This window comes from Anas acuta, chromosome 4 (assembly GCF_963932015.1).
Source record: "Anas acuta chromosome 4, bAnaAcu1.1, whole genome shotgun sequence".
NCBI classification, from domain to species: Eukaryota; Metazoa; Chordata; class Aves; order Anseriformes; family Anatidae; genus Anas; species Anas acuta.
The window spans coordinates 12313523-12340066 of NC_088982.1; the positions used below are offsets into that span (position 1 = coordinate 12313523).

General features: G+C 39.0%; 1 protein-coding gene and 1 long non-coding RNA gene across 3 annotated transcripts in view; one reads left to right on the plus strand and one right to left on the minus strand.

Annotated features, from left to right (window-relative positions):
• The first annotated feature begins 7621 nt into the window (after positions 1 to 7621).
• Positions 7622 to 12409, plus strand: LOC137855582 (uncharacterized). Its single transcript, XR_011095806.1, has 3 exons — positions 7622 to 7778; positions 9264 to 9379; positions 10002 to 12409. It is a non-coding gene; the product is annotated as an uncharacterized lncRNA (long non-coding RNA).
• Positions 12410 to 12818: 409 nt separating this feature from the next.
• Positions 12819 to 26544, minus strand: part of WFS1 (wolframin ER transmembrane glycoprotein) — a 36069-nt gene continuing 22343 nt past the window's right edge. For both annotated transcript variants that reach the window (XM_068679865.1, XM_068679866.1), the window contains 5 exons: positions 23438 to 23582; positions 22463 to 22633; positions 21748 to 21828; positions 16428 to 16573; positions 12819 to 14724 (listed from right to left, as the gene is read on the minus strand). In XM_068679865.1, coding sequence (XP_068535966.1) covers positions 12916 to 14724; positions 16428 to 16573; positions 21748 to 21828; positions 22463 to 22633; positions 23438 to 23582 — 2352 coding nt within the window. In that variant the 3' untranslated portion in view covers positions 12819 to 12915. The remainder of the gene's footprint in view (positions 14725 to 16427; positions 16574 to 21747; positions 21829 to 22462; positions 22634 to 23437; positions 23583 to 26544) is intronic.

Below are 26544 nucleotides of genomic sequence, written 5' to 3' on the forward strand. Positions count from 1 at the left end.
TACCAGCTTTTTCAATAAAACTACAACAAAAAAGGCATAAGGAGATGGCTTCAAGGTACAGCGTATTTTTAAGCTAGACACAAGAAGGTTGTTTAGCTCCTATTACAAGGGAGTAAGAGCCACAGTTAGGGGGTCAGGGTAAGTGGGTAAGATAAGTTAGGGATCAGGGCAAGATCGACACTGGCCCAGGTGAAGAACCAGGGGGAGGGCAGCAGAGGAGCATCCTCCTTGTCACCACCTCTCTTTTTGTCCTCCACTCAGGAGAGGGGCCAAACCTCAACAAGCTGGTTTGGCACACACTTAATGCTAGGAAAGGACTCACTTCCCAGCCCAAACTGATGCCTGAGCCTCCCCTAGCTACTGTGGTGCTTACCCCTAACCTTGGTCTTCTATTTCGAATCTCTCACCCTGTCTGCATGTTATTCATGGAGCTGCGGGGTTGGAGACGCCTCCTGGGCATCGGCACGTGTGAGTTACACCCTGAAAGGTTAAGTCCTTTTTCTGGATGTGGACCAGAATACATTGCCTCAGCTGTTAGATTAGGCAGGGTATTGCTTTGCACAACTCCCCCAGAGCTTACACGCTAATTCCACCCCCCTCTCTCCTTTCTGGGAAGACACAGTCAATCCCACTCATTTAGATGGGCAAATATGTCTAGGCACTGCAGAGAGAAATCTCGGCTGAAAATCAACACATCAAACAATTCACTATTTACCTTTCCAGTTTCTTTTTTCATCCCTAAAAGCCCAGGACAAGCAGGAGCCAGATGGCTAACTCTCCTGCTCTCAAAATTGTCACCAGCAGATTTAGTAGCCGCATACGGCAATCTCACTCTGCATGGAGTGGGGGTGTGGGGAAATGCTGGCAGAGCCACCTGCTTCCCCCATGTGCAGCCAGCAAGTTGTCTTGCTCTCAGGCAGCCTTACATCCTTTGGTCCCTGCCAAGGCTGTGGTTTTCAATCCCTGGTGAAGGGAAGTATAAGGATCGTTCACCTTCTATGTCCAATTTTCAGTAACATTATTACCATCAATTTGCTCCCACTCCCAATAGTAATCCTTTTCCATTTGCTGTCTTCCTAGCAAATTGCATTAAGTCTAAAATTAGAGCATGAATTCACTTATCTTGCCTGTGTGGCAGAACCTCAAAAGGCAACAGCATTACTAGTGTGGGTAGAGATTCAAAAAAATTGGCCCTAATTTTATAAGACACTTGGGACAGGGTATGTGTCTTTGGTTTTGTGAAGCCATGAAACAGTCTGGATGTTTGGTACATGACAGCTTGACACGCATGCTGGAAAGGTTTGCTTTCAGAGTGAAAGCTTTTATTAGCAGCAATTTTTTTTTTCCTTCTCTCTGAAGTTGGACTTGGATCAAACTTCTACTCACATGAAAGTGAGCGCAACTCTTTAGGCACTTCGAGAGCCTAAGTCAAGCCTGAGACACGAAGCATTTCATGTGAGGCACCTGACAGAGCAAACTCCTGAGCTCCCTCAGCTCTAAAAGCTCCCCTGAATACAGATCAGCCCGTCAGGGTACAGATAATTACTTGTCTTGCCATTTGCAAAGCGGAGACAGTCAATGAGTAGGACAAGATACTTAAACCAACAATTCCATCAGATAATTATTTTAATAGTCACGGTGACTATATATATTCTTTGTATAACGTGGCTGCTAAAAAGAATAAAACCTACTGTAGTGACTGCTAAAGGATGCAGGGTAGCACTAATCATACTAGTAGCATGAGCATGCTGACCCAAGATAGTCCAACAGCTCTAACCTCAAATTCAGGACCAAAATATTCAGCTGAGAGTGCCCCAGTGAGAGTCTTTAGCAGGGAGAACCCCAGAATAACAAAATACTGTAGCCTCCTTCTGAGGGTCAGTGGCTTTCTCATTGTTTCTCCAATTGGAGGAACAAATCCTGGGAGAAGTTGATTGTAAATGATAAATACGTAATTCAGACTGGAATTAGGGTGTCAGACTGGGGGTAGAGGGGGTGGTATCCTTCCCTGCTCTACCTATAACACAAATACTGACTCCAGAGTGGGATCCCCCTGTCAAGAACTTATACCAATATTCCAGCCTTGGCAGGCTACATCTTTTTAATTCTTCCTTGGCAAGGCTTGAACCCACCCAAACATCCTTGCGGGTTACACTGGGCCGAGCTCCTTCTCAGTTAGTGGGAAGACACGGAAGGAAGCAGAGGTTTCCCTCAGATACAAGCAATGCTGGCACTCTGGTCTGTGTAAGACAGGAGCGTGCTCACCGTAAGCGTACGCACATTTTGGGTTGGCTCGGGGAAGAGGCAGGGAGGAGAATGTCGCTGTTTCAATTATTGGCCTCTGACATCTCTGCTCACACCTCCCGGAGACGAAGGGCTGCAGTCTCCATTTCTCACAGCTATTGATCCAGGCCTCTGCAAACCCAGAGAGACGGTGCTGCAGCAATTGCACTCTGTCAACAGCATTACAATACTCTGCAACCTTAAACAGCTAAAGGCTTACTTAACAGCAGAACACAGGCTAAGCTGTACTGTTTTATCCCACCTTCCTCCACACATTTTGCAAACAAGCAGGGCTCGGCTAGGCTTCTTTTTAAAATGTTTGGCTATTTTGGGCTGTCAGTGCAACCTTGCTACTGAGCTTCCAGGAATCCAGGGCTACCTTTCAGTCTGATGTCTCCTTATCACTTGGAGGAGCCACAAGAAATCTCTGCTGGCACAGCTTATCCCTAAGGAAAGCCTGCCCAGTCTGACCAGTCCCAAACCCAGACTGTCCCCAGATTTGCCTGTCATTACAGGAGGGCAGAGGAAGCATTTCGTGCTGCAGCTATTGAAAGAGGGGTACAGAAAGATGCTGTCTGTCCGTGATTAATCCCTTTTGCTGCCTCCCTGCCCTTTCTACCCTCGCTGCCTTCCTTTTTAGCCTCTCATCCCATGGCTTTGCACATTCCCCTTTGAACCTTGGGCCTCACAGAAGCCACGCTGAGTCCCACCCCAGGACCAAACACCGTGGTCTCCCCATCTCCTGAGCAGCCACAGAGGAAAGGCCTGTTTGCCAACACAGAGCAGCTTCAAGTGGAAGATTTACAGGCTCAGGGAGGTTGTATCTTAGCAACCAGCGATGCGTTAGGAAAGCAGCTCAGCTGTGTAAGTTTTCAGTTAAAGAACGCACCCCACAGAGGCAGGGACATGCACCACGCACAAGGCCGCTCCAGCCTTCGTCGGGAGGGACGCGGCTACCACACACAAACCCACGTGCCAATGTGACCCTGAGCATTTTCCCTTCCCAGCACAGGCAAGTCAGGAGGAGAGATGGCCTATGGCTGTGTCATTGGCTCTCCTGTGGGAGGAGGAATGGGGAAAGGCCTTCTATTTGAAGAGAAACCCTGAGGTTTTGTGCATTGGTCTTGTAGGAAGCAAAGTAATGTTTTGAACAGTTTCCAGGAGGGAATAGAAAACTCCCACCATGAAAACTTGGTGAAATAGGCACATGGCTGTGATCAGCCTATGGAAGATCACAGAGGCTGGGAAAGACCTCGAAGATCATCAAGTCCAACACTAACCCAGCACTGCCAAATCTACCTCTAAACCATGTCCCTGAGCACCACATCTACACGTCTTGTGAACACCTCCAGGGATGGTGACCCAGCCACTTCCCTGGACAGCCTGTTCCAATGCCTCACAAACCTTCCAGTTAAGATTTTTTTCTTAATATGAAATAATGTGATCACATGAGGTGATGTGATGCAGCCTCTCTTCTCTGGTTTTTACAGCTTAAACATGGGAATTACAGTTGTTACTTTCCCTTTTGGGGTGATACCTTATTTATTAGTCTTCAGAAAAAGACATCTTCCCCACATCTTCCCCTCCGTTCTCTTCTTCCATACCAGGTGAGCCAGGCTACAAACAGAGCCTGGCCTCCGCATGCTTTATGTGAACACCCCAAACAACACTGCTGGCAGATTTTTCTGGCTACGCCCGCAATACGCCTGAATTTCATTGCAGAACTGATAAAGCTACAGGAAAAGAAGTAGGGGCTCTTCAAAACTTCATTTGGATGAATCACCATTTTTTGCCTCAAAAGCTTCCTGTAAAATAAGTATTGCTGGTTTTTAGTGCCTATTCTGTCCCATTTTCCTTATTCCAAACTGTGATCCCTGTTGTGCAGGGACACACTGCAACAGCGAGATGAACCCAGCGTACTCCAAAGAGAGGTAGTAGGGCACCTTTATGTTTTGGAAAAAAAAAAAAAAAAAGTCTAGTCCCCAAAAAAGCAGCTGCTTGAGAAAAACAGTAAGAGTGGTGCAGAGTTCCTCACCTATAGATTAGGATTTTTCTGCACAGAAAGGCAGGTCTTAATCCCTAACTGCAATCCCTGACCAGTCTTGGAAGCACACCTGGCATTGCAAACCTGGTGTGGACAAAACCCACGGACTTCCACGGGACTGGGAAAGGTGGCAACCATTGTCCTTCTTGCTCTTCCCTCATGGATGCACTATTTTGGAGAAACTGAATGTAATAATGAAAGAAAATATAAAGCAAAAAAGAAATTCTGCCAGGACAACTACCATTACCAAAGAGTACCAGTTCTGTATGAGAACTGTGATATCAGGCACACACGTGTACTCAATGTATTTATTTGCGCTTAAAGACTATTTTTATCTCTAAGCTGCAAGACAGAAGAGATACCCTGGGCTACAGAAACTTCAGGATCCAGGATTGAAACATTCCCATGGAGACCCACTTTTTAAATAACGATTAAAGATCAATTGAACTGTTACTAGAAGCAGCATTAGGAGAGATTTATGAATCATCCATTTATAACTCTAGGAAAGCATCTTCTGTCCAGAGAAGACTGAAAAATCCATTTATTGCTAAACCATTTGCTGGAATCATCATCTGTCTCTCATGCTGGTGTGGGGGCACGCTGCACAAACAGGGCTCTGGCCTCTAACTGGATTTGGTGGCTGTGAAAGGTTAATAAATTCCTTAAATGTACTTCATGACAGGATGTGCTTTGAACAAAATTTAGCACCAAAATGAACTAAATTTCCTTTGTGTGGCATCCTCAAGGAACACACCTGGATTTTTGATAGATTTTTTTGATGTTCTTTTTTAAACTAGAGGCCTGTTAGGGTACTCAGACACTGACATCCACTGACCTTTGGCTGGTGGTTTCAGCTTCGCTTGTGGACAGGTCCCTAATCAGAATTCAATCTGTTCAAGCAGACTGCCAAAGCATCTAAACCCTATTGAAATAACATTTCCATTACCTAATTAATTGTTTGAAGCTATTCTCAGTGATTACTTACTGAAGTTATAGTTTGTCACCTGAGGCAACAGAACGCATTGTTGTCGTGGAAACATCCTGGCTGTCACCAGCGCTGAATAGGGAGGGAGGGACAGGAGGGGGAACTAGAGAAGAGATGCTTTGTTGAAATGCCTCACTCTTTAAAGTGAAGAAATTATTTGAGATAAAGACAGGTCACTCAGAGCTAAGCTGGGGTTTCAATGCACACTGATTTCTGAGGCGTTAGGGGGACTGTGGGCTTGGTTCAAGCCCTTTTTAATTTAGCATGACATCTCCTGCCATCTCCCATGGTTAACTGCAACATTTGCAAGGCCCTTTCTGATGCCAAACCTGCTATTAGTGCAGAAAAAGCCTGCCATCTTCAAAACTAGAACAAGAACTCTGTAATAACCTGCTGAAAAACAAAACTAAACAACAACAACCCCCACCTGTTACCATTCTCATTTATAAAGTATGAAAATTCTGACTTTCAGGGTTTCTTTCACCAGCTTTTACCTGCGTGATCTTGACCCAACATTTCTGCTTTCCTCAAATTCATGCACAAATTTCTAGTGCATGAACATCTACAGCAAGAGTTGCAGCCAGAATTTCCCTTAAAACAACAAGTCTTCTACCTAAGTTTTACCTAAATGCTGAGACAGATTTTCTCTCGGATAGGTAACAGAAGGTTAATAAAAAATTGTAAAAAGATATAAACTGTGATAAGCCCTGGTTTGTTTTGTTTGTTTGTTTTTGCATCTAACACATGCAGGCAACAAAGAAAACAGTTTTCACCAGAATGGACATCAGGACTGCCTGTTGTCACCATGCAGAAGCAGACAATGCAGATTAACACTGCAAGATTTGTGATAAAAGATATTAGAAAAAGAAACCTCCTCAAAAAGCTGATAAACTACAAAGTAGCCAGAAAGTGCATTCCACAAGGTTGCCATGCACTGTTTCATATCCTCTTAGTTTATCATTACACAGTACGTTATCACAAGGTTATTTTTTCCATGATTATGGTCTTGGGTTATAGAAACACTGTGACAGTGACTTTGCTAGTTACTGTTTGTGGGGGAGAGGGCTTTAAATTGGGTCTGCAAATAGTTATCCATTTTTCACAAAATATTTTCTGATTGCATTTCCTCCCTGAAATGGAGTAAAACCAGAACCTGATTCTTTTGTTCGCTGCCGGTGCCCTCTGGAGACAGCAAGAGAGGAAGAGAAAATGCAAAGTGAACCTGGAGTGCCATCTGATGGCACAAATTAAAACCACACTGCTTATGTGCTTGCTAGAAAAAGGGTATGTACCCTGAAACAAACAAACAAACAAACAGAAAAAAAAGAAAAAAGAAAAAAGAAAAAAGAAACAAAACAAAACAGAAAAGTACCACTTTCTTGCAAGAATTATTGAACTGAAAAGGAAAACAAGCGCACAGAGGCTCCAAACACAAATCTGCTCTTTCTGGACATTAATGAAATAATGAAACATAATTCACAGGCAGCACCCCTTAATGAGCACATTAACTAGACTCCCCAAGACCATATTTTCTGACTTTTTAAAGAACACACATTGCAAAAGTATAACTCATCAACAGTTGGGTAACGGCTTGTACCACGATGTTTTTGTCATCCTACGTCAAACTGTAGATGAGAACTAAGTATCTGCCAGTAATTGAGAATGGAAATGTAAATTGTTAATTACCTTTGTTCAGCAGTCACTGATGTCTCCATAAAGCTGATGCAGATGTCGCTAACCCTGACTAATCCAGCCTTAGAACTAGTGAAATGAAAACTACAAAATGAAGGGATTTTAAATCAAGCTTATTGTCTGGGGGATTCTAGTTCATAAAGAGCACTTGTCCCTTTTCTCTTAAAACTTCATTTGTTTTCTTAAAATGTACACTGGCATCTAATTGTAACATTCAGGAAAAGGGTTACAACAAACACCAGCTGTCATAAGAGCAGGAATAATGTCAGATGCATCGGCAATGCCAAATTAACTTAGCTGGAAATGCAGCAGTTGTGCCATCAGCAGTAGAGTAGCATTCCTGTGCTTCGTGCTGAGCTATGGAGGGTGCAAGGGAAACGTTTTGTGGCAGAAAAGAGACTCAACCTTCATAGCAGCAATCCCATCCACACAGTACCACCCATAAAATACATACCACCTCTCAGCAGGCAGCTTCTGCCAGTGTTGACCCAGGATAACAGAGACAGCACAGCACTGGAGTAGCCTGATTTTGTCCTGGTCTGATTGTATTAGTGGGGGCAGGTGTGAAAGGTAACTAATTGTACTCAGCTGCACTTGTTAAATCTGTCTCCCCACACAAACCTTATAAAAGCTCTTTTTCTCTTTATAGTGGGGAATTTGTAGAAGGGAGGAGGGTGCAGCAGACTATAATTCTGTTGGAGCAGATAATCTAGACAGATCCACTGCAGGGGGATTACTTCTGCTGAGGCTCATGTGAAACCCACTGATACATAGGTAGTGCCATCGGTCTCCAGGACTACACCCACCAACCTAGATCAGGCTATGAATGCCTGGGCTGCAAAGTCATGCTTGAATTGTTAATATCTTGCTGCTATGGGAGATTATCTTAATCTTGTGTGTGTTTGAATCTAGTGGCCTTCTGTTTGCAGTCAATTGTGGGAAAACTTGCTTGTTGTTCTGGAGGAGTAGTGAGAAGGCTCTGGAAAACATCACAATTTCACTGCTTTGTTTTCCTTGTTGCAAAGCGAGACAGTTAAGGAGGAATGCATGTTCCAACCCACAGGCCATCTGGGAAACAAGAGGGGAGTTAAGGCTAAGAAAGCCTACCAGAGAAAAGAGGTTGGGGATGGACTGCCAACATCTAGTCCTGAGGATGTGATGCTTTGACAGGAAAACCCTAAGGGCACATTTTATAAGATGTGGGTAAGCTGAAGTGTCGGATGGCATTGGTGCAACAACTCTGTATGTACTGACTACAGGTATTATATACAGACATGCCCCAACTTACTCGTGCTGGATGTGCACCTGGTTCTTGACTAAAATGCTATCGATAACCTCCTGCTATTTATTTTCTACTGCATTTTGGGAAGTGTGATAACACGTTCTTTTCAACAGAACTGCAAAGAAATTGGTGGCCTCATTGTGAGTTTCAGCCCCTCAGAGGAAAGACTCTACGAAATTCAGTCCTCAATTAAGAATGTGCCACAGGTCACATCACTTACTGCACAAAATTATATGAAAAATTGTCAGACAAATGCTGAGGAGTGAATTGTGAAGCTGCAGTCTTACAGAAGCTGTTTTCTGTAGCTGGCAGTGGGAAGATTCTATTCTGTATGTTTCCTTCCATAGCAATGTAAAATATTTTGTAAAGGAAGGGTGAAAGTGGTTTGTTCATGTCTGGCTTCAAAACCTGAAGAAGAGTTGGATTTAATTGGAGATGACAATTTTTTGTCCTTTCTTAATTGGGGGGTGAATCTCATCTTTTGCACTTTGGATTATAACTTACAAGAGGAAGTTGCAGGATGCTCATGACCTTTTATCTTATTTTCTCCCAGAACAAAAGCTAATTACAGCTTTTGAGTAAAGGAAGGAAAGCAAAGGAACCATTTGAAAGCATATAACCAAAAGTTGTTTGTTTGGTTTCTAGCCATCCATATTTGCATTTAAATGATGTTTGCAAGTAGGTATAAGTTCTTAGAGCAGCTATAATATTCCATTCTAACTTGGTGAGTTCCAACTAACTTTTGCTGCATGGATTACTATTTGCTTAACTTAATCATTAAATGATTGTTCTTCCACCATAACTCTCTGCTGTTCAAACAATTGCAGGTGTAAAGCTGAGATGGGAGCACAGCCCCCAGTGAAGGACAACCTCCTTCATTTGCTACTGACCATACCCCTTACACTGAAAGGCTGCAACGCATCTGGCTAGTGTTAAGGATGTATTCATAATTATGAAATTCATTTTGCCTTTCTCAGTGGAAACAGAGAAGCCAAGAGACAGATGGACATTGAAGTGCTCTGGAAGGTGATATATCATTTTATGTCAAAGGCTCATGCTCAACTTTGTAAGGAAGCATGGTGCTACCCCTAAGGTAACATCGTTATTACCACGTATTATGAAAAATTGAAAGCAAATCTGTAATGACATCAATTTTATGACACTTGAGAAGACCAGTTTGTTCTGGGAAATAAAAAAACAAACATAGAAATGAGTAGATCTGTAGGAATTACTTCTCCAGAAGCACTGGGCAAAATGCAAAGTATAAACTCCTTGCATTCCTGCCTAAAGTGAGAGGCTGTTAGTCATTACAGAGTGGGCTCTTAAGTTATTCAGAATTTCTGTATGTGCCGAATTGTTTTTCTGTGCTTATAGGAGAATGTAACAGTTTGAGAACAAGCAGTACTTTTTCATGTTACTTTGAGGATGGAATTAAAATAATGAGTATTTACTTTAATTTTGTATATTCTAAATGCTAAAGCTAAGCTTACAGAACAGCTGAACCTAATTTAGATGTGTCAATAGCCATGTAATATCATCTTCCTCCTCCTCAGTTAATTAATACTAATTCAAAAGATTGAATTATCAGCCTAGAAAAAGGGCACCTATCTTTGGAACTGTTTATAATTCATTATGTCTTCAAAATTAAACAAGAAAATAAATGTAGAAGTGAATAATTAACAACAGCTGCCACATTCTGTCCCTCTCCTTTGCAGTTAAGGAAGATGAACTGTTTTGAATATGAAGATGTGGCACACAGCAGTAGAACAAAGTTATTTTGTGCTCTGTTTGCCTGCAAGATTTGAGGTAGTTTGAAACAACTTTTGCAAAAACACCTTGCCTGGGGTTGCAATCACACTTAGTAAGAATTAGTGATTTTGTCAGCTACAATTTAGAAATACTTGCTGAAGGTTTGAGAATGCTGAACACTATACAGGCAAGAAAATGGAGTACCTATCCATCGTGTTAATGTATCCTCTTTTTCCATTAAAAAATTGAACAGTCCCCATCAAGTGGGGGTGTGCCCCTCTGTGCGTTCCCTATTAATTCCTCTCAGACTTGGAGGTCTTGGCCTAATTTGTTTTTAAGAGCATCACAAGGTTTCCCTATTGACCCCTGAATAGGGAAACAGCCTCCAGCCAGAAGTTTGCTTCATGACAACCCTCCAATATTTCCCTCTAAGCAGCACTGAATGAGGCAATAGTGTTTTGGAGGGCAAAGTAACTGTGTAAGTAATGACAACAAAACACTCATCTCCTTCCTACCATGGTGTACTTTTGTGCCAGAGGCTTTTTGCTGTTATGGTTCCTACAGTGAGCTGGTCAGGATTGTTTTCTTTCCTCTTTAGAGTGTGGAAGTTGACACGTGCACTGAAAGCACTAGAGGGGCACTTCTCAGCTCCCTGTTCTCAATAGGATTCAAAGTCCAACTCGGCTGTTTGCCCTGGGCTGAAGCATGCAAAGATTAGAGGAGTTGTGTGCAGATAGCAGCTTTAGACAACTTAACCCATCATCTAACCTGCCACTACTCTGAGCAGATGAGTTGTTATTCCCTTACAACAATTACATGCCAGTATCACCTAATAATTTACTGAGAAAATGATAAACTTGAATTTTCAAAGTTGGTGGAGTTAAACCTCATAACAATATGTTATATATGGGAACAGAGGTACCTGGATTAATGCTTTTGTCTTGCAACCCTTTCCACCTGACTTCAGTCAAATTTTCCCTTTTGTGACATGTAGTTTCTTCACAATGCACCGAAGTTTGTAAATTGACATCTTTATGCAAGGAGTAAAAGCTTTTTTAAAAAATTAATGCTAGTTATGAATATGAAGACTGCTTTTTTTTTTTTTCCTCCTGACAAACATGTGAATAGAAGTTTCAACATTATTTTTATCTAAGGAAAAAATGCATCTTTAGAACCTAAGTTTCAGAACAAGGAAGAACATTTAAATATTCAAAAGGAACCTACAGATTTTCTAGAAACAAAGAAGGAGAAAAGACAAAATTTAGCTTACCTGGTCTCCTTTTGGCTGGAAATAAGCCAACCTATGTCAAAATTTGCATTTACCTGCAACCTTATATTATTTATTTTCCCCAGGTAGAAAAAGAGATGGTTTACAGTTTTCAAAATTAAAAGTATCCTGAAAACATAATTCTACTTCACAGATCTTCTGATAGGCTCAGACATGACCAGGTCTGCAACATCAGGCTCAGCTAATTGCCTGGGAATCTGGCAGCATGTTTGAAGGAGCCTTTGGATTCCTCCCTGCTGCAGCCCAAAGTGTGATGTTCAAGATGGTGTTGATGGTTGGAGCACAACCAAATGCCTCATTTTATCCAGGTTTCCCCTTCTCTATCTATTTTCACTGACTGTGCTTCTCCCATACACCCCAAATTGATGACTGGTATGCCAAGGCAAAAACAATATGAATGCAGGATCAGTGAAAGCGGTAGGGGAAATAGCATGATGCATGTGATACATACACATCCAATGGTTCAGAAAGTAGTAAGTCACAATGAAAGCAAAGGCAGAGTATAAAGATTTCATAGCTATAAAAACTTGGCCTGATGTACTCACGTTTTACTGCTAGATTGAAATAATGTGAAGTACAACTTCAGGTATCTCATACAAGAAAATGAAAGCTAAACAAACAGCTTTCATTGGAAAACACAATTATCAGTGCAACATGAACAACTGCTCAAAGTGTCAAAGCATAATGAACAAATGTTCTACTCATTTAATTCAAGTTTATCTTTTGTATTTATTTGCACGATACAAATCATTAAACAGACGTTCTTTTCAGTTTCCACTGTAGACTTTTACATACCGTTTTCAGTTGCTTTGGCTTGTCTGTACCATCACAATCTTATTATCTGGTGTTTGACATTCACATGCCAGCATGGATTATACCTTAGTGTCATACATGTAGTGATCATAGCCAATTAGAACAAATACTGTGTTTTGTACAGAATATTTAAAGCAAAATAAAAGCTTGAGAGCTTTTTTTTTTTTTTTTTTTTTTTTTTTAACAGCCTTGCTGGGGTGTGAAATGGTGTACCTTTCAAAAAAGCTTAAAATCATTATCTTCTGGACAAATAGTGAAACAATGAGCTCTGTACATAGATAACACCACCAGGTACTGATTATATGATCACCTTTTTCTAGAATACACCAAATAAATACAAGCAATAAATGCAACATAAGCTGTTGTCAGCTACCTACTCTAACTCATGCCTGTGAAAATACATATGGGCATGTTGTGAATATTTAAACAGTAAAGTGCTTTTAACATCGAGCAAGTAAATACGTCTAGTGTCGTACCACAGGCAAACAGCATGTTCATTTTGGACAAAATAGTCTCCATGCAATTAGTCAGCAGCAATCCCCTGCATTCATTTACAATATTAAACTAGTATAATATCACTTCAGTCATATAGGGTTTTAAAGTCAGGATACAGTGTATCACTTACAAAACTCAACCAATGCTCTACATTAACATACATTTTGAGCATTGCTACAGCAGGGTGTTCTGTTATTTATTTATTTATTTTTCTTTTGAAGCCAAACCTTTGGTAGTATAAATGCACCGTACATTGAAGGTACCACTGAACCAATATGACCTCATTATGCAGCTGACAGGAATGGGAAGAAGAAAAAATCAAAAGCAAATTTAATGGCTTTATGCACTGTGCTCCTCCAGTCATGCTCTATTTTCACATGCCTCCCTGCAGGTAGGAGTTTAGACATGCAATTCAAGCAAGTGATTGCTTTCAGTTCAAAGACAGGCCATTTACTGCCAAGACGACCTTCCAGAATTGTGCTGAATTCAATTATACTTCCCTGCCTCAAATTCAACAATACTTTCTTAAACTCATTGCTTGCCTTCAGCACAATATCTTTGGTTATGTCATCTTCCTCTACTGACTTGGTTCCGTTTTTGCTGCTGAAAGGCATACCCACAGTTATTTCAAATTTGTACCGATCAAACATTTTCATGTGGCAGTTATGCTTCGTCAAATACTTGAGACGACACAATTCTTCCTCCTCCATAGTGACATTTTTGGGGTCACAGAGAGGGTATGTTTCACCATACAAGCATCTCATCCAATCACCAATAAAAAGTGGAAGCATATTTATTGCAGATTCTGCACTATTGTCAATTTCTGTAACACGCACATATTTGAACCGCCCAGTCCACGTCACTCTGTGTCCTTCCAGATGACTACATAAAATTTGAGTGCGTGCCATGTTAGTCTCCTTCCACGATCGGGGTCCACAGAGGAAAGCATACTGATTCCATGTCAACGTGGAGTTGTAAACTTTCATTCCCTCTGACCGATACACGTAGAACCAACAAAACAACACTACAGCTGTAATCCACACCAAAATGAGTTTCACAATTGAGCTTCGAGTAAGGGATTTAACCATTTCAACTACAGAGAAGTTGACTTTTGTCCACCATCGGAAGAGCAGAGGAACAGCACACAAAACTAGAGTCACTACGATTTTCACGAGCTCCAGGGACACAAACCATTTAATGAAATGGACAAGACACATCAATGCAATGCCTACGCCTAGCACTGGGAGTGCAAAGAGAAACAGAAAATAGCCAATTGATGCACGAATAAGCCCAATGCCAGAGGACTCCTGCAGAATGACCACAGAGAGTTCACACCACATAAAGCAGACTAGATATGGGACCAGGTAACAGTAGGTGCCTTTAAAATTCCGTAGTTGTGCCATTCTAAAGAAAAGATAAAACAAATACAAGAACAAAAGGCAGGGGATACTTACATTTATCACAAAGAAATGGCCTACAGGAACAGTGAAGAAAGTTTTACCTAAGAATTTCAAGAAACCAAAATTCCCAGGTAATACCTGCAATAGGGATAAGCAACCAGTTGCTATCTCGGTCATTAATGCTCTTCGTGTGTAAGGTTCTGCACATGTGCTTAAACTCATGTAACTTGTCACCGTGAAGAAAACGGAGATGGTAGCTAACTCTGAGCACGGTATACAGTCTTTGCTTGCTATAGGGAAGGAAAAAATTACAAAGAACACAGAGAGTAAAAAATATATGTATGGCTCTAAGTGATTCCATCCAAAGTTCACTTCAGCTTGCTCAACATCTAGGTTTGGTTCAAAACGAAGGAGTAAGTCAGTCAAAGTGCGGAAGTTTTCCCAGGCCTTACTGTCCTGAAAAACTTTCAGTGTGCAAATAACCATAGAAATGAAGGACAAATAGAATATGACTAATGGAATAATGAAGGCAAAAAAATCAATTGTCAGATTACTGATGATGAAGAAGAAGATGAGAGCATTGATATGGTGTGTTGGAATAATGGTAGACAACCAGTGCATTCCTGCCTTTGATGCCATATCTATCAGATATTCTTTAATTTCCATAATGGCATGAAGTGGGTATTTTACAACCTGGAAAGAGAGAGAGAGAGAAGCATTTTATTTATGAGCAGGTTTGTATCTGTATATCACAGATGATCATAGCTGAAGCAGTAGCAGTAAATTATCTAACCTCAGTTGACATGAAAAGATATTTATTTGAAAAGAATGTTGCCAATAAAATGAGATTACTTTGTCTGATATTATTAGATCTGTTTTGATTAATTCAGTCAGGTGAAGCACAGAGGCTATTTTGATTTCAGGAAAGATGAATTTCATTACCTTTGACACACAATTAAATGGCTTCCTTGTCAAATACTCCGCTCTGCTAACTTCTTACTGAAGATAATACAGAACTACAGCCATGTAGTTAATCTTAAATCATTACTTGAGGTGTGAGTACCGTAGCTTTAAAGCATTTAACTCTACCACTGTTCTGCAGGGATTATGTTATACATTCTAATGAAAAGGACTTACACAAAGTCTTTACAGCTGTGGTTTATCTTTAAGAAAAAAATCCTTCCCAAGTACCTATGGATGCAGCTGTCAAAATCTGTTTTGTAAACAGCAGGAATACCTTTATATTTATATGCACGTGTGTATTTGCATGTAGTAATTACAGCTATTCTTTTAACCTCATAAGAGTAACTGTAAATGGTCTTAAAATTCTATCTATCTTATGGCATTTCCCAATTCAGTCATATGACAACAGAAGAAATGCTGGATCAATTCCTCTGCCAATCACACACAATCTCTGAGCTACAAAAAGTTACAGGATTATTTTTTTCCAAACAATTATTGAAATATTACCATCTGCACGTTAGATACTGCAAGCAAACCCTCTCCCGTAAAAAGCCAATTTTCAATGTTGTCCCAGAACTTATGCTTTTATATTATTTGCAGCAGTGGGAAGTCCAAGAATGCTTCAGTGAAGATCTATATGCATTGTGATGAAATGGGGTAACAAACACAATGACTTTGGCATAAGCCTGTTTATTAGCAGAAGTATCCATGTTGTTCTTTATAAATGCACATATTTCAGAATAATAGTTATTCAAAATATTGGAAAAAAGACTCCCCCATCCCCTTTTTAAAATACAAACATAAAAACATAAAAAGTCAGAAAACCCTACCATATTAGAATGGACAACAAAACAACAACAATGACAACAAACTCATGTCAGTAGCCAAAAACCTGCTTCCTCACTTGAAATTTACACTGGTATTGAATGCATGCTCCTTAATTTTCCCTTCTTCTTTCACTACACTTGGAGAATTATCAGTATAGAAAGCCACTGACACTAAATTTCATCATTCTTGAATTCCTTCATAATCCAACCCTTTTATACTTAAGGTTATGGATAATTTTTCCCACCTTCTTGTTCCTGTTTATGTAAGAAAGATATGAAGTATATAAAAGTAAGTGTAATAAAAATGTGGCTGTTCAAATGTGGCTATTCAAACAGGGCCATTTGAATCCTCTTTGAGATCTAATGAAGTCAGATTGTCCCCTTGCAAGGAAAACCATTATTCCTCTCTCTTAAATATATGGCTTGTATATATGAAACTGTAAACACATATATGAAGTAAATTTTAAAACCAAATTGTAACAAGAATTCTCATACTGTTCTACTGAGACTAAACATCAGCTTTGAGAGTCGAGTGTAAGCCACCTCTGTCTGAAATGTGCAAGTTGAGAGTTCTTCAAAATAACCTGTTCATTATTGTCTGTTTACCTTCAGTCGCAGGGGTAACTCTTCAGGAGTCTTCCCTGCCAGTTCATCATCTTCCTCTTCCTGCATAATCAGGTTAGATGGGATGATTCCCTTTGCATATTTCTTGGTAATCTCCACAAAGTCATCCAGAGCAATGAATTTTTTAGCTAAGAGACAAAATACAGATTTTTAGATAAGTAGTATCCCTACAACACTATCCTGATTATATGCATTGGAATATTTATTTTAAAATCAAAGAATATCCCGAGTTGGAAAGGACCCACAATGATCATTGAGTCCAACTCCTGGCATCACACAGGTCTACCCAAAAATTCAGACCATATGACTAAGAACACAGTCCAAACACTTCTTAAACTCCAACAGACTTGGTGTCATGACTACATCCCTGGGGAGCCTGATATTTTCTTCCCTGTTATTAAAGATCTATTCCCTGTTATTAAAGATCTACTCTGAGCTTCAAAAACTGAACTACTGATAACACAGGCTTCCCTAGCAACTTGCTCCAAGATCTGTGCTGAAAACAACCAGCTGCTTTTGCCAGCAATATATGACTACTCTAAATCTTGTCAGACCAGCAGGTAATTTTATTTTACTTATAAGTAGGAAAACAGAGTGACTGTAGCTTTCCTGCAAGTATTTCAAGGAAAACAGACTGCTGGATTAGGCTACACAGTTTTAATCACAAGTTATCATAGCTCCGAGAACTTTGAGAGAAATCTTTAACATCACATTGAAAAGAAATAATTGTACAGCAACAGTGATGATTCATCTGTACACTACTGACTGAAAATTGACTTCTGATTAGGTGTTTAAAAGATATTTTTCACAATTTCATACCTTAGACAGATGTAATCATGGGAAGCGTCCAATTATTTATAACTACAGGTCTACAAGTTACTTTAGTGTATTAATTTAATATGCTTTGTCTATGCATAGTCCTCCCTCAAACTATATTAACTATGATTTAAAATACCCAGCCACAAAATACACTTCGCTCTGTTGTACACAAAGTTCTATCACTGCCTATTTGTACAGTATCTGAATATGAAGCATGATTTATTTACTGGTATGATGCATCTTTTCCACTAACATTTTGTCACCAACTTGTTAATACGGTTGCAATTCAGTGGCAACACACTGCAGCACACAACACAACGAAGGCTTTTGCTAGAGGCTCTCAGACAAATATCTCAAGAGTTTCAGAACAGAGTAGGCTAAAATCAAGTAAGATGCTTTCTCACAAAGTACAGAAAGAAAGTGAGATAGTAATCGAGGAAACTGAAATAGTGATCTGTAACAAACACATCAGTTTAAAATGATTAAGTTCTGTAACATCATTACATTGGTGTTCCCTGAGCTCTCACTACAAGGGGAAGGTCAAGGAGCAAGTGACACTGTTGTGCAATATCAGGAGCACAAGGACACAAACACTGATGGCCAGAGGCTCTGGAAATCCTTACCCACTCCTGTGAGTAGAAGGGAAGCAAGAGATTACTTCAGAGATCTGTAGGGATGCTGCAAGATGACTTATACACGGCTTCAAACTCTTTTCATAGCCAGTGCCTTGAATTAGCATGGATTAGCCAGTTTCTATGGTAGACAAGCTTGATGTCGTTTGTAAAGTAGGATAATTAACAGCAACTTTTTCCATACACTAAAGCAAATGACACTGCTGTAGATATGAAAGACTTTTGAATGACAAAGATCTGTAACACACCTCCTACACAGTCAGTTTAGCTAGTCAGCTGATAAAAAGATACGAAAGCTGGCCTGCTTAATACTAGTTTAAGATTTTAAAGAGACAGAAAACTGAATTGATTCACTAAGTTTAACACCAGAGGATTAGTGGGTTTGAGCCTATTTTTCTTCGACTTTTACAAAGATAGAATTTATGGAAGCCACTTAATATTAAAAAGATACAAATATTTTATAAAAACCTGTAGATACAGAACAAAAAACACTCGTGTCAAGATACCTGCTACAGGAAGAGGTGTGTTAAAGGAGTTCAATGGAAAAATGGCAACGTACAATTTATCTTTTCCTTCAGTCTCACAACTTGGATGTTTTCTTTTGCCTTTTTTTTTTTTTTTTTTTCTCCATTGTATGAGCCTGCATGCCCTGAAAAATACCACATGGTATGCCTCCCAAGAAGCACTTTAGTGTTCTGCTAGCTATTCTTTTCTTTCACCAGCTGTAGGGCCGCATCACTGACACAAACAGATCAGGGAGGCTCCTCACTTCTCCTCGGTGGGCTCCAGGTCAGGCCCAATACCAAACAGGCCATCTACATTTACTGTTGTCTTTGGACAAGATATATAGAAGTAAGATCTGGTGTGCAAGTTTCTGGTGTGCAATAAGCAAGCAGACCTGACTAGAACCTCACAAAAGTTCCTTAAAGGCACTCCTACAAGATCATGGTTCCTGAGAGGGAGAGTTATTAATTTACTGTGTATAGATGCCCTGCAAAGTGTAATGGCATGTATATTCTGAAGCATGCAACGACTGTCCGTTGACAAACATCAGCTTTAATATTCTATTTATGCCTTCATTAAGGATACCCCAGATCAGGTATCTGAGAACATGCTACCGGTTTAAACATCATCTTCCAAGCATTGGCAATGTATTAAAACTGAAGGAAAAATTTCCTGTTGGCAAGAGAAATGCAGAAACTCTGTGGATCAGAGAAGTAAATGCAGGATAGTAACAGCTGTCTTGCTCATCCATGAAAAGATAAAAGCTCTCTAGAGGAGAAGGTAACAGCTTAACTCCTACTTTAAGTGTTTGATGAAAACTTTTCGTTTTTAAATGTTATTAGTATTTTGTCACCCAAGTGTCTCTCAAATTGATATAAAAAGCGTATGTTGTAGATTCTACTTTATTATTCATAGATTTTTTTTTTCTTCAATTTGGTTATGACAAATTTCCCTGCCTCCCCCATCCGCCATAGGAAAAGAAAAATATGCACATCAATTTCTGCCTACGCTTACGTGTAGGTTCATTTACTCTCCTGTTATTTTATCTGCCATTTAAGCCTTAAAAAAAGAGGGGGGGGAATGGGGGGAAGCTAGTTCCTTTTCTAAAACTTTGAATTACTGAAGAATTGAGAACAAGTGACTTGCTTTGCACCCATGCTCTATCAGCACGTGTTGTTTCAGCTAAGGAATGGAAAGAGCACCAGTGTCATCCAGTGAACACCTGTGCGATGTAACTCCAATGAACTCACATACATCTGCTTTACAATACGATGACCAGTGAAACACAGCAATTTTATCCTTATCCTATTCTGTGCTTTCCAAAAGTGGCAAATTAGTTACAGGAACATCTGGCCTACACTCTCACAGAAATTTTGACAGGACTAAAAGTTTGGTCTTCAAAATACTATGTCTCCCTATCATGACTCCCTCACTTATATACACAACCATGTGTCTCTCCTCCACTTTTATTTCTATTAGAATTAACAAATCTGAAATACTTCGTTCTTCTTTGGAGTGCCAGTTGTATAACTTGATTCTGAACTCACCTGTGTAATGAACACAATCCTTGAAGGTACAGGCCAAACTGAGCTGTTGAAATGTAAATTTAATCTTTCAAGTGGTTTAAATGCACAAAACCCAGGTTTGGCTCACCAATCCACATATGACACCTTAGCTGTGTGTATTTTAAGCTACAGATATATTATACAGTACTATGATGTGGAATATTTAACAGTTTTTCAATAATTGATACAGATTTTGTATAAACTAATGCATTTCAAGAAAAATGAGATTTTCACGACGTGATTAATTAAACCTTGCTAGATAACATACTTTGAAAAGTATACATGCTGTACTGTTTGCAAACCATTTTCTTAATTTAAAGTCTTCTTTAATTTTAACCTGTTTTGCTTTTTTTTTTTTTCCCCCAGTTATAAAAGTAATTAACACATCTAAGTATTAGCAGCACAAGCATACTATTAGCACAGAAATTCAGAGTAAGCCAGTGCAATGCTCCACAAAGTCCAATCTCCTTTGACACCATTGATAATGCCCTAGAGGAAGATCATAACCACAATCATCTGTTTTTTTCATGAAATCCATAGAAAACTTATCTCCTTTAGAACTGAAAACCACAAAACATTCATATTGAACGCATCCTTAATTTTATTTGCCACTCCTCTTTTGCCAGTCCTCAATTTTCTGCTAAGCATTTTAATACTTTGGGCAAAGTGGAGACAGTCTTTCCTGTTCTTTTAATTAGGTTTTGAATTTCCTTTTTTTTTTTTTTTTTTTCTCATATTGCACATCTACTCTTGTATTGCAAGTGAATCTATCTAAAGCTCTTTTTCATTAGCTTCTGATGGGATTCTTCTTCTGACCTTTTCTACTACACCACCTATAAATAATCCCAATGTTAAGAACCTATTATACGCCCAACCAGTCACCCATATCTTTTAAGCTATTCATGACTGGGATCAGACTTGTAAGTTTTCAGGTCTATTCATTCTGTTTTCTGTGCTATTATGACAAACAACAGAACTCTCAGTTGCATTCCCACTCATTGGAGAGCGGGAGTTTTACATCCAGGGGTTCCTTCCTCATCCAACAAGTGCAAACGAGACTGCAGAAAATATGCAGTAGGACTACTAATGATTTGACTTTCCTCCTGAGGGCCCAGGAGCATGGTTATATTTCTTAGGTATGTGGGGCTAGAGAGAACTTCATTGCAAGTCCAGCCCTCCCAACCCTCAGATTTGACTCCATGGGTCTGAACCATGTGCACTGAGTGGTTTAGTTCTCCCCACTACATGAACTGAGTTGTTCCTCTCTATTTAAGTTACAAAAGGAGTATCTCAGTACATCTTTCTTATATAAATTCTTTAACAGATACAAAAACACAAACATTATTTATGAGGGAAAGGCAAACAGAAGCAAGGCAAATAGAATGAGGGATCTGTCCACATTTAAAGATTGCATAATTCATTCCCTTATTGTAATCAGAAAGCTTACTGCAATTCATAAGTAAAAAAATACTGAAAGTGCAATTTATTTATTTAGCATTGAATAGCCTTTTAAGTGCTCGAATAGGAAGAACATAAAGATGACAAGTTACATGCAAACACCTTTTAGCATACTAATCACTGACAAGTTGATGAGAATGGTAACATCTTCTACAACTTCACATGCAGATCAGTTACATTTACCTTGCACACATAATGAATAGTCGCCATCAGTTTATAGCAACCCAAACTTGCTATACAGCCTTACTCTGGCAGCACAGAATTGTTTAGCAAAACTAAACAGAAACTAAACTACAAAGATTGAAAGAAGCACCATGGACTCACATTCACTGCTCACTAATCGCTCCAGCATCCTTCTCTGCTTCTGCACTGACTTTGGGACTGGGCCGGGTTGCTTCTCACCACCTGGTTCAATAACACAAGTTCACGGAAAGTCAAAGCAGTCAATTAAAGTAGTCAAACAAAAACTAGAAGGTTATTAAAGCTATAATATCTGTATAATAGTATTTTGTCAAACTTAGCACAAGACAAACATATATACAAACGCAGAAAGTGGCTATATAGCTTTTTATATCATTATTGCTATACTGAAAAAAGGGAAGATCATTGACAGGTGACATATATTGTCAGAATGGCAGAATGAGACAGGTGTCTTAAATACTACATTTGCAAATTGAAATATCTGGCAAAATATAAGGTTGATTGTTAAAGAAAAAAGTTAAACACAGCAACATCATAAAACATCTATCTTCCAACGATAGCAAGTGCTGAGAATGAAGATACCTTTAATATTTTGTCATTTGTGTAAGGGCTTAACCAAATCACAACCTACAACAAGAGTTGGCAGGCCTTTAGGAAATAACTTTACTGGTCCAGAGAATACTTTTATTAAAATATTAAAATATTAAAATAGACAGTCATTAGGACAGTTACTTTTTCTCAACTAAATCATACATTTATAAATCAGGCATGAGACAGAAGTAAAGCTCTTTAGGTTTCTAGCCTGGAAGCTTATATTTCACCAATACCAGAAACAAACCTTCATTGTCAACTTGCCCAACATTTTCCAGTAGTTCAGAAACTGCTAATTGCTTCTTCTTTTTTGGATTTAATTTCCAATACATGACTAAGGCAGCTTTTCTCACAGCTCTCTCCAAGTCAGTCTCTGATGATAATTTTTTCACTTCTTGCTCATTCTCAGAAGTGATGCCTCAAGAAAAGAAAAATACTTTAGATACTATTATCCCACACTCATGCTGAAATGACAGATTTGCCCACAATTTATTTTTCTCGGTTTAGTCTGAAACTTTTGAAATTTCATTCACTTCTTGACCCCTTAAGTAAGCTACTCAAGTGCACTTCTGAGCCCATTGCTTATCAAAATCATATTACATTACTTAAGTATCAACTGTACTTCAAAAACTGTACATGACATGCATTATTCTTTTGTCTTTTTCAATTTTTGAAGCACAACAGATCAGTCAAAAGATGGTGCAGATATCTACGGTTGATGTTAAAAGCAGAAAGAATTTCATTTATTTATTTTTTAAATAAGAGTTCAGATAGTTGGCAGACAAGAAGAGCCCCATTCCAAGCGTGGGAAGCAGCATGAAGGAAGGTGTGAATCTTGAAGTGGGAGAAGACAGTGAAAAAGTCCAATTAGGAGAGAGGTTGGAAAGGGGCAAAAGAATGAAACAACAGCAGACGTGTAGGTGGTGTACGGTTGCATGTGACCTTCACAGTCAAGGAAAGAAGATTCAATGAAAGGTGGGGAGAGGAAGGCTGAGCATGAATCCCATGAAGGAATTCAAGCAAACAATTAATATAAAAAAATCTCTGCTCATAAAAGCATTTAAAATTACCTATTTGAATGTGCTGTCAGGAACTACTCACATAATTTTGCCATGAACATTTCCAACATATTTTAACCCCCTCTTTTCAGTATTGAAATGTAGAGAGCATTATTTCAGACAAAGGAGAAAGCGCAAGCAAAAAGTTCTCAGAGAACCCATACCTCTTCTGTCTGCTAGGCATCTACGTAATAACTTGACAGCCTCTCTTCGACCTTGCTTAGCAGCAAGGATGAACCAGTCAACCGCACTACAATTGTTAAGTTCTTCATCCTCCTCTTCCGCTAATCTCAAGAAATGTTTTCCCACCTACAACAAGCAACAAACAGAATTCCTTTGGTTAACCTGAAATACACTCTAGTCTCTGTCTCCCTTCTCCCTCTGCTACAATAAATTCTCTTTGAACAAAAGGTCAAAACATTTGCTCTAAGCACTAAAGAACATCGCTGTAAGTTGATATTCTTCAGAGAAAGATCACTTTCCAGAAGTGGAAGTAAGAAGGAATCGCAGTACATTTGACTAGGTCAATGAATTAGTCACCACTGGTCTTTGGGAATCTAGAAGGATCAGGTGAAGCTCCTGGTATTACACATCGTATTAGCAGCAGTCTTTTCTTGGATGGCTTTCTTCCTATAAAAATGGTCAGACCATGTTGTTAATCTTATTTAAAATATACAATAATTAAGTGTAATTACTGGTGCCATTAACATTCTGAAATTCAGGTGAAGTAAATTGGCAGAGGGCCTTGAGATGGATGGAAGGAAGTCTCAGGAAGGAAATGCCTGACTTATAGCAGTTTAGCCACTGAAGGTCAAAGCAAACTTGTGATTAATTAGCGAATAGAATAAAACTAACATTTCTTAAGCATTAGGCAATTTAAGTGATATAGCCTGTAAAATCCCTACCATTTTGGGCTACAGAAATTATGGAACAATTGCCTGTATCACTGTCTTACACCACCATCATTCCTTCTATAAAACTGAAATATATGGTAACATAAACACACTCAAGCAGTAGCATGAAACACTTCTGCTTATCATACCCCAAGACAAGTGTTAAGTGGCAGAGAATAGACAAAACTTCTGGACATTTTATTTGCATGTACAGAGTATCTGGGAAATGTTTTTGCTTAGTTCGCTGCACTCCCCTCTCTAAGGTCTTGTATTAATTACACCAAGAATGTAACTGAAAATAGAGTACAGCTCCATAAACCCACCATAGTATCTGCTGCAAAAACAAGGCAAAACAAAAATACAACTGACAGTTTATCTGAAACTTTGCTTTTGATATTACCAATAAAGGTGACTAAAGAAATACCTTTGAAAGATTAATAATATAGAGTTGTTACATACAGATAGAACACACTGATCTCATCAAATTATTGTTTTCTTAACTATTAAAGGTTAGGTCTCCAACCTCGCAACTGGATTCCAACACCTAATTGGGTGCTCAAACAGCTTCTACTTAGATAGTTATTGGGTAGACCCCAGAATGATTAAACCCATAGTATACGCAGCAAAGCTACCCAATACTAAGAAATACAAAAGACAGAACTTAACGCTTTTTGTGAATTCATGCAAGAGTTCAACAAGCACTGCACAGATATAGTGGCAGACCAAGAAGAGTATTTGAGACAGGATTTTTAAGATTTCAACCTTGATAGTGCAATTGCCTGAAAAATTATCACCCAACTGCAGCTGTTTGTTCAAGCAATTGCTTCCTGAACGAAGTTGTATGGTAAATAACATCCTCTGAGAAGAACAGTTGTTTCTTGAGTGTGTTTATATTTATAGCCATTGAAATTCTGAGCAAAGCTTCAAAAGTAAATAGCACTTGATGCAGCCCCTTCAAGTTATGAAGATCTCTTGGTCATAAAAACTTGTACTGCAATATAAAGTAGCAGAAAGGGAAAGCAATAATACAGCATAATACTGTGATTTTATGATAGAAATGCCTTTTTTTTCCCTATAGTTTTGTTGTTCATTTGGCTTTGAAGTTTAGCATAAAGATTTAATTATTTAACCCCCCTCAAAAAAACAAACAAAAAAAAAAGATACCACTCCCAAAATCTGATCAACCAGAAAATATTTGCCCTTCATTTTGATTACAAAAGGACAAGCTTTTGTGTATTTTGAATGTTTTAGTAGCAAAAGCACACCTCCACATCCCAGATCAAACATCTAGCCTTTCTGTGATATACTGCTGAACGATCAACTTCTAAACAAGCCCCATGCAGCAGCTGCTTTTCACTTCCACAGCAAAGCTTCTAGGCAGAACCACCCAAGGATGGCCGCACTGCTCTGGCCTGTGGCAATCAAATAAATAAGAAACAACACAAAAAAGTATTAGCCTCAGACAGCTTAAGTGATAAACCATGGATTTTCTCTTTCCCATTACGTAAAACTGGGAAATGAAGTCATAGCTGGTAATGGCTTAACACAGATCTTCATACTTTACTTCAGTGCAAAGGTTATAGCCTGCCTCTCACCTTTGGGCTTTGCTAACTGAAGCAGTTCTCTCTGGTAGTCCCCTTGCAGAGTGCCTCTCATTAGACACGGAGCTGCCTCTGCTCCATTACAGAATCCACCTGTGGGTGTCTCATTTTCGTAAACGCTGCACAATTATTTCTCAATAAAGAATTATATAAAGCTACGGTAATGCAGGTTGACATCCACTCAGAGTGCATTTATTTCCATAGTCATTGCAATGTTATTACTAGGAGTTTATTCAAAAATAACTACATGCCAATGAGCTGAGTGATTCCTTATATCTGATTTGGTAATTATCAGCAAGAAGCACAATGATGCCATCGCAGGTTCTTACTCATAATCCTACAATGGTAACAAGTTAAAAAACATTTGTCTGATTTGTCTGAGTGGAATCTAAAGGGATGTATTCCATGATAGAAAAGGAAGCATATATTTTATATATATATATATATATATATACACATACATACATATATATGTATATATATATTTATATATACATACAAACATACATATAAACATACATTATATATATATGTATATATGTATATTTATATACATATATATATGTATGTGTATATACATATATATATATATGTATGTGTATATATATAATTTTTGTTTTCTGAAAATAAAAAGTAATTCCTTCTCCACATGCCAGAAGAAATTCGATTCCCTAGAAGGGAAACAACTGTATTTAGGGTTCCTTTTTGGACAGTCAATTCATCCCGAGTGCATAATATAGCAAAATTGCACGCTGGATCTTTTTTTTTGAAAAGAAC